Source organism: Myotis davidii, unplaced genomic scaffold, assembly GCF_000327345.1.
Source record: "Myotis davidii unplaced genomic scaffold, ASM32734v1 scaffold1226, whole genome shotgun sequence".
NCBI lineage: Eukaryota > Metazoa > Chordata > Mammalia > Chiroptera > Vespertilionidae > Myotis > Myotis davidii.
In genome coordinates, this window is record NW_006297390.1 from 178,488 (window position 1) to 187,436 (window position 8,949).

At 45.9% G+C, this 8,949-nt stretch overlaps 1 protein-coding gene across 1 annotated transcript in view; it reads left to right on the forward strand.

The window, feature by feature from the left end:
* The window catches only part of SLC35D2 (solute carrier family 35 (UDP-GlcNAc/UDP-glucose transporter), member D2), a 51,259-nt gene that overhangs the window by 1,494 nt on the left and 40,816 nt on the right, over positions 1-8,949 (forward strand). Inside the window, exons 2-4 of the mRNA XM_015570095.1 lie at positions 4,309-4,342; positions 6,521-6,611; positions 7,367-7,400. Coding sequence (XP_015425581.1) covers positions 4,309-4,342; positions 6,521-6,611; positions 7,367-7,400 — 159 coding nt within the window. The remainder of the gene's footprint in view (positions 1-4,308; positions 4,343-6,520; positions 6,612-7,366; positions 7,401-8,949) is intronic.

Below are 8,949 nucleotides of genomic sequence, written 5' to 3' on the forward strand. Positions count from 1 at the left end.
CCCCTCCTGTCAGAGTCTGGGGCACGCCTCGGGACCCAGAGTCAAGTTCCTCCCCAGCCACATGCACCTCGAAATCACGCAAGACCCAGACCCAGCCAGCCCCACCCCCATCAAGCCCCGGCAGGCAGGGGATACAGTCTCAGGTCCCGTGTCAAGCCCTGCCGGGCGGGGGGCGCAGCCTCAGGTTCCCCGGCACAGGTTCCCCGGTGGGGGGGAGTGAACCTGCGACCCAGGTCCGTGCCCTTCACTGGGAATCAAACCCTCGACCCTTCTATGTGTAGGCTGGTGCTCCAACCAGTGAGCCACAGCAGCCAGGGTGTTACCATTTTCTTATTAAGGTGTTCTTTAGCTGGAAGCAATTATGAGGATTCCTTCTCTCCATGTGTTACATTTTCTTCTAGGCTGGGCTCTTTGTCTCCCTCCTGAAAGCCTCTCGTTGTTGTTGTTTTACTGTTTGTTTATATTGTTGTCTTTTATTTTGTTTGCTGTCCCAGGTTGTAATCTGCAGGAGGCAGACTCTGAGATTAGGGGGAGTGTCTGATGGCACTCTGGGATCTGCTCCAGTGCAGGGGATGAGGGAAGCAGGGTTAGGCAGAGGGAGGGGTGGGGCTGTGCTGTGCTCACCACAAAGCTGATCCCACTGTGACAGAGTTGTCCTGAGCTGGGGCGAGAGGCTGTAGCCTTTCTACCTCTGCACAGACCGGCGGTTGGAATGCAGGCTGCTCTCAGAGAGGGCGTGTGCCATGGGCAAGGCAGCATTTTTCACCTGAGGATGCATGTGGGCTCCTAGGGAATGAAGCTGCAGTTCAGAAGAGGGTAGATATCTGGTTGGCACTAAACTCACGTGGTACTGTCCAGATATTTTTCTGATTTTTCATTCTCTTCTTACCTGTCTGAAATAGGTGTGTTTCCTTCTGATAGGCAGATCGAGGGTGAGGTGGTTTGTTTTTTTCATTTCCCCCTATTTTTGTAAATTGAGAGAATGACTGGGAGCCAGTGGAGGGTCGGACAGTGGGTGAGTCCAGTGAGGTGGTGGGCTGCCTTCAGGATGGTGTGCGGGTTATGCATCTACATTGCCCGGAGCCATTTGTGGAAAGACATCTTCTCCCCATTGCTCTGCACTGTCGCCTTTGTCACGAATCAGTATATGTCTGTGTCTGCCCATCTCCGTTCTCTTCCATTGGCCTATTGGACTGTCATTGTCCAGATACCACCCGTCTCATTTCTTGTAAGTTTACGATGGGTGCTGACATCCACTAGAGTAATTTCTTCTTCAAGATTACCTTGGGCAACCTCTGCGCTCCTTGCCTTTCTATTCACCTTTAGGATCACTTGTCAGTGTCCACAGAGCACTGCTGATGTTTGTGCAGAGATCGCACGGACTGTGGCTCAGGTTGGGTATGATGGTCCTTGCTACAAGTGGGTTTCCACTCTGAGAGCGTTATTTAGCGCTTCTTTTATTTTTTAAAATATTGACTTATAGTTTTCTATGTAGAGATGTTTCTTGGAAATATTTTATTAGTTTTATGCCTGGTTATATTATTTAAAAAAACACACACATCCACAACAATGTAATGAATCACCATGTAGCCATCACTCAGTTTCAACAGCTTTGTTGCATTTATATCTCTCCTTTGCTCAGTCCCACCATTTCCTCCCAGCTTATTTGGAAGCAAATTTAAAAATATATTGCTCCAGCCGGTTAGGACCAGTGGATAGCGCATTGGCCTGCAGACTGAAGGGTCCCGGGTTCAATTCCTGCCAAGGGCACATGCCTGGGTTGTGGGCTCGATCCCCAGTAGGAGGTGTGCAGGAAGCACCCAATCAATGATTCTCTCTCATCATTGATGTTTCTCTCTCTCCCTCCCTCTTCCTTCCTCTCTGAAATCAATAAAAATATATTTAAATATATATACACTAGAGGCCTGGTGCACAAAAATGTGTGCACTCGGGGGACGGGTCTCTCAACCCTCTTGCAGTCTGGGACCCCTTGGGGGATGTCCACTTGCCAGCGGGGAGAAGGCCTAAGCTGCAGTTGGACATCCTTAGCGCTGCTGAGGAGGCGGGAGAGGCTCCCACCACCACCGCTGTACTGGCAGCCATCAGCCTGGCTTGTGGCTGAGCAGAGCGCCCCCTGTGGGAACACACTGACCACCAGGAGGCAGCTCCTGCATTGAGCATATGCCCCCTGGTGGTCAGTGTGTGTCATAGTGACCAGTGATTCCCAGTCCTTCTGCTGTTAAAGTCAGTTTGCATATTATCCTTTTATTATATAGGATAGAAGCCTGGTGCATGGGTGGGGGCCAGCTGGTTTGCCCTGAAGGGTGTCCTGGATCAGGGTGGGGGTCCCGCTGGGGTGCCTGGCCAGCCTGGGTGAGGGGCTGATGGCTGTTTTCAGGCTGACCACACATTCTTTAGGGTGAGGGGTCCCCACTGGGGTGCCAGGTCAGTCTGGGTGAGGGGCTGAGGGCCGTTTTCAGGCTGGCCAAGCCCCCTGGCGACATAAGCGCCCAGCCTCTCCTTTTTTCTTTTTTTATATTCTCAGATTTATTTACCTTCTATAATTGAAACTTTGTAGCCTTGAGTGGAGCGCAGAAGCCGGCCAGGAAGCTTGGCTCCCTCCATCATTGGGGCAACATAGCCTCCTGCTCGCTCCAGCTCCATGGCCACTGGCAGCTGGAAGGAGGTATCTGGGGTTTATTTAACTTCTATAATTGAAACTTTGTTGCTTTGAGTGGAGCTCAGAGCCGGCTGTGGCAAGCAGGAAGCATGGCTTCCTCCATCATTGGGGCAACCAAGCCTTCTGCTTGCTCCAGCTCCATGGCTGCTGGCTGCCATCTTGGCTGGCTTAATTTGCATATAGTTGCTCTGATTGGCTGGTGGGCATGGCTTAAGGTGTAACAAAGGTGCAGTCAATTTGCATGTTTGTCTTTTATTAGTGTGGATATCATTATAGGCATTTCAATATGTATTTCTAAGACATAAGAAGGACTCTTGTTTTAGAAAAATAAACATCACCCAAGGCAAGGAGGCGATGTTGCTTCTCCTGGTCTTGAAGCTGCCAGAACTGCCCGCACCACGGGGGTGTGGGGCCCATGGGGAAGGCTGCAGAGGAGGGCATGCAGGCCATGCCCACACAGGCCGGCTCAGCTCTGAGACCAGGAGGCATGGAGACTTCCGAGGAGTGGGCCACTGGTCATTCACGCCGAGCAGCCTACCGGACGGAGAGCCAGGGGTGGGCAAGAGCCCAGCAGGCTGGGGCCAGGGGCTGACCAGAAGAACCTGGCGGTAGAAATCACCAAAAAGCCTCAGGTCGTTGTGGACTATGTGAGTGGATGGGCTGGTCCTAACCAGGCTCTGGGAAGACGGAGAGCCCTTGGCCTCAAGCTCTGCGGGAAGGACAGGGGATGCCGATGGAGAAGGGGCCGAGGGCAACGTGAACACAAAGCCTCAAAGTCCCTGCGACCGGCCACTTTTCTGGGGGTGGGGGGGTGGGACGGGGGTCTCTACCTGCGACCACCGTGCCAGCATGGGCCTCTCCACGGGGCCAGCAGAACACGGGTCAGCCCTGCCAGAACCCCTTCCTCCCCAATGGCTGACAAACAAAGCCTTGTAGAGGGTTTGCTTCTGCTGATGGTTTTTCCTCCCTAACCTCAAGTTGGGGTGCAACACCGCCAGCGCCACAGTGTGGGGTGCGGCTCCGGGGGCTGCGTGGGCGGCCCTCGCAGGGCGGGTCCAGTGCAGCACCAGGCAGGTGACCTTCCTGTCCTGCTGTTAGAGATGCCAGGAGCGGCTGCTGCCCATAAAACAACAAAACGCCCAACGTCATTTTGTACCTGAAAATGTAGAAATAATTCCTTGCACCATAAAATACACAGTTAGCGTTAGTTGGTGTTTTTTGGTGCTAGTGTAAATGATGTCTTTAAGATTTTCATTTTCTTTGTGTCTTTCTGGTATAGAGATATTTTTTATATGTTGGTCTTGTATCCAATAATCTTGCCCAAGTATTCATTACTTCTGATAATTTTTCCCTTGGCTTCCTATATACACAATCATGATGCTTGTTAATATAAGGACAGTCCAGCTCAAGGGGCAATAAAGTTTGCCAGGTTTTGCAACCATCAGTTTAAAAAGTAAAAGAGAAACCAACAGATAAAAAGTGAACGAATTTGATGTTAAGATTTCCTGTAAGGTGGAAAAAAAGTGAAGACTTTAAATAATGCCTATCACTGTGTATTATAGACTGTCCTGAAATTTTTATGCGTTGCTAAAATCACTTGTTATTCTATGTTTTCTTTTGTTTTGTAGTTTCCCATCACCAATTGTTCTTGGAATTGGACAGGTAAGTGGGAAAAAAAGTCAACCTCTTAATTAGTCAGTACACGTAGTGCGGTTTTCAGTGCTTTTGTGTATGACTGTGGTTTACAAATGTATTCATCTCATCATGGTACTTTTGGTGAAGCAATATGAAATAACATTTTTTTTTAAATATATTTTATTGATTCTTTACAGAGAGGAAGGGAGAGAGATAGAGAGTTAGAAACATTGATGAGAGAGAAACATCGATCAGCCACCTCCCGCACATCCCCCACCGGGGATGTGCCCGCAACCCAGGTACATGCCCTCGACCGGAACCGAACCTGGGATGTACTTTTGGTGAAGCAATATGAAATAACATATTTTTTTTAATATATTTTATTGATTCTTTACAGAGAGGAAGGGAGAGAGATAGAGAGTTAGAAACATTGATGAGAGAGAAACATCGATCAGCCACCTCCCGCACATCCCCCACCGGGGATGTGCCCGCAACCCAGGTACATGCCCTCGACCGGAACCGAACCTGGGACCCCTCAGCGCGCAGGCCAACGCTCCATCCACTGAGCCAAACCAGTTTTGGCTGAAATAACATATTTTATGTCATTCTAGAATTTAGGAACAGTGTATCGGTAGGAAAAACAAGTACTGATTTTAATTTCCTTAATGGAATGGAATTACTTTAAAACAAGGGGCCAGAAGACTGCAGTCTCCAAGGTCTGTCTGGTGGGTAACAAAGGAATGGCTGGGGGCCGGGGGTGGTACCGGGAACGTAGTTACCATTGAGATGTGCACCTGCGACTCGGTTGAAGCTGCTGTGCCAGAGAGGAAAAGGGTGCGGAGATGAGTAGGGCCCACGGGGCCCTGATTATCAGAACTCCAGAGTTTTTTTAAGAGAAGCAGGTGTTTGAGTTTTTATGTCAGATCTCCCATTGGTAAATGCCGGCAATGGATTCCAATTTCACAAGACTCTTGATGGGCCAAACAGAACATGTTTGCTTCCCGTGGTTTGTGATTTTTGTTCTCAGGTATAAAGTTGACCTGGAAAACCTTTCGGACTAACCACTTGGCTGTTTCTGAAATTTCCCATTAATATTAATTTGTGAATTGTTTATTCTTTTGGTGATTTCCATAGACTGGTGGTAACAGGCATCAGAGGTTTTATTTGTCCTGCTTTGCTTTAATTTATAGGGAGAAAAAAATTAAAATTATGGAAATTATATCTTGTTAACTGTGTAATTGTGAATCTGGAAAAGCTGTCATTTATATGATTAAACATTGTTCTGGTTCCATGTTTTGCTAATAAGGTACTCTTTGAAACATCATGTTAGGGGAAAAAACAAACAATATATTTCCTTAAGGTGAAAAAATATATCATCTTTATATTTCATTGTGAAAATATGTACAGAAAAGCATTTAAAAGATTAGTGATAAGCTGTCCTTTGTAATCCCTGAGGCAAATAGAATCAATGCTGTACTCAAGGTAAATAAAGGCTTTTTGATTTTTAATGTTGGGGGAGGAGGCCAGCAGACCTATTTTTAAAAGTCTGAATTACAGAATATTTTAAATAAGTGTTAGTATATTTCTGTAAGAATTATAAAGTAACTCATAAATACAAACCACAGTTATAATTCAGCATGGGTTCCAGTTATATGAATCTACCATAAGTATTAAGTTTGTAAACTTATTGGGATCAAGGTTTAGGATTATGATCATGTTGAAGGAGTCTTTACATCTTTGCATCCTAGTCCTAGCTGGTTTGGCTCAGTGGCTAGAGCACGGGCCTGTATACTGAAGCATTCCAGGTTCGATTCTGGTCAAGGGCACATGCCTGGGTTTCGGGCCCGATCCCCAGTAGGGGCTGTGCAGGAGGCAGCTGATCAGTGATTCTCTTATCCATTTTAAAAAATATATTTTTATTGATTTCAGAGATGAAGGGAGAGGGAGAGAAATAGAGAAACATCAGTGATGAGAGAGAATCACTGCCTCCTCTCCCCTATTGGGAATCAAGCCTGCAACCCAGGCATGTGTCCTTGACTGGAATTGAACCTATGATGCTTCAGTCTGCAGGCTGGGTGCTCTAGTCACTGAGCAAACCAGCTATATCAGCTATATTGCTTTTTGATAAATCTGTTTTCTTCTGATGTCTTTGTATCTCAAACAGTCCACATATTTTGCTGAAGTTTCTTTCCCCCCCCTTTTTAGATGGCGGCTACCATAATGATACTGTATGTGTCCAAGCTAAATAAAATAATTCACTTCCCTGATTTTGACAAGAAAATTCCTGTAAAGGTATGTGAGTAAAAGGACATATAGCTCTGATGGAAGATGTGAAAATATTACATAATGGCCGTGACCTTTGCAGTGGGGTTCAGCATCTGAGGAGGGACTGACGCACAAATGAAAATACTATACACGAACTATGAATTTAGAAGGCATTGGGGGCCAGGCAGAGCCTCTTTCTTGAAAAGACACACCAAGACTCAGTCCTGTCTGCTTTTTATTCAATTTTAGATACACATCTTGCCCTCTAGCAATGCATACAGGCATATCAAAGGTAAAGTTTGGTAAATAGTAAAAGGATTATCAGGTTAGGGAATTGCCTTGAGTCACCACTTTCTCAACACGAACAATCGAACAATTGGTGCTTAGCATTAGCCCTACTAACGCCCAAGGTCCATCGGCCTTCTGCGTTCCTTGATGCACTCTCATGACAATATTGGCAAGTGGTGGCTACTTGCATCTCCCCCTTTTTGTTTTCTTAATAAATCTTGAAAGGTGTATGCCGTCTGCAGGGCTCGAGTCCTTTAAAGACTCTTCATTCCGCATCTACAGACTAGAATTAAACACATAAGAACAAGATTGAAACAGACAATAGTGGTTATGCTAAGAGGCAGATGTAGAGAGATCCAGTGAAAGGGATTAAATTCTTTCATGTCCTTTTCAAATTGCTGCCAGGCGTCTAAGGAACTAGTCTGTAGTAGGCTCCTTTCTTGGCCATCAGTTCTTTATGGGTCCCCTTCTCAATCACTGTCCCCTGTGACATGACAGCAATGATATTTGAGTTTGGGATGGTGGACAAATGGTGGGCAATGACAATGCAGGTCCATCCTTCTCTGGCTTTGTCCAGGACAACCTGTACCTTTGCACAACTGATGACTGCTAGCATGGCAAGGAAAGCATTCTCAGGTGTTCTCAGGGTTCTTGTTTTCTCACAAACTCACTGAGCTTTCTGGACTGTCTTCTTTACCATCCCCCAGGTCATCTGCGGACTGTTTGTCGTCTGTCTTGTCTGTCTCATTCTCCTTCCATTCCTTATCTTTAGCATGTTGCTTGGGGCTACTGCTGTCTTTGGCTGGAGTAGTCGATTGTCTGCAGCCACAGGTACAAGACAAGGCTCCAGGTGCAAGGTCCTCATAGTCTCATCAATTCCTCCCTCAGATCCATGTTGAAGTTTAATGTTCCTTGTAGGAATCCACATGGGCTTGGAGGAGTTTTCTGGAAATACACAAGCATATTCTCAACCAAAGGTTAATAAGTTGGGACCTTTTCATAAACTAGACTCAGGATCCTTCCATTTGATCAAGCCCTTTTCTTCTGGCTTATTCTGACACCAGTGTAATTCCATAGGTGTCTTGCCATCAGCATTACAAGTGAAAATTTTCAAATAATTAAGGCTTGGTGTAGTCTACCTACAGGAGATTTCTCCAGTATCACTATTCCCCCTTTTTGTTTTTCAAGTTGGGATTTTAGTCGCTGATGTTGATGTCCTATAATTGCCTGTCCTTGGGAATTGTACGGTATTCCTGTAATGTGCTGAATTTTCCACTTTTTACAAAATTACTGGAAATGAGTAGTCTTAATTCTATTTATCAGGCCAGCAGCATAGGCAGAATCAGTAATTAACATTGTGAGGCTCTTGGAAATCCTGCAATGGAGCCTTGATAGCTCCTAATTCAATATTTTTTGGTATAATAGGGGTGTAATATAAAAATTGTAGTAACTTGTTTTTTAGTAGGTGACAACTAAGTTCTGAATATCTTCTTAGTCTAATCTGCCAGTTTAAATCAGTCTGAAATAACATTTCTAATTGCTTCCCAATGAGGGGAGGATAGATGCATTGGGGTTCTTCTCTTCTGAGCTGCCTGCAGTGCTTTCTGAATTGAGATATTAATTGAGCCATGAGTTCTATATATGTACCTACAGTTTTAGAGGACTGATGCCCTAGACCAGTGGTCGGCAAACTCATTAGTCAACAGAGCCAAATATCAACAGTACAATGATTGAAATTTCTTTTGAGAGCCAAATTTTTTAAACTTAAACTCTATAGGTAGGTACATTGTTATTAACGTAATTAGGGTACTCCTAAGCTGGCCTTTGCTAAAAACGTCCTCAGTCTGATTGAGGTACGTTCCCTGAGGTCGACCCCTTCCAACTCTCCCATCCACACTCGTCTTGTATACTTGTTTTGTCCATCTCCTTTCTGAAAACCGATTTCTGCACATGGGTCATGAAGTTTCAATTGCACTGTACGTGTGCACCCGCACATGGTATTTTGGGGAAGAGGGGGTCCCTCAGCCCGACCTGCACCATCTCCAATCTGGGAGCCTTCAGGGGAGCCCTCTCCCATCCGG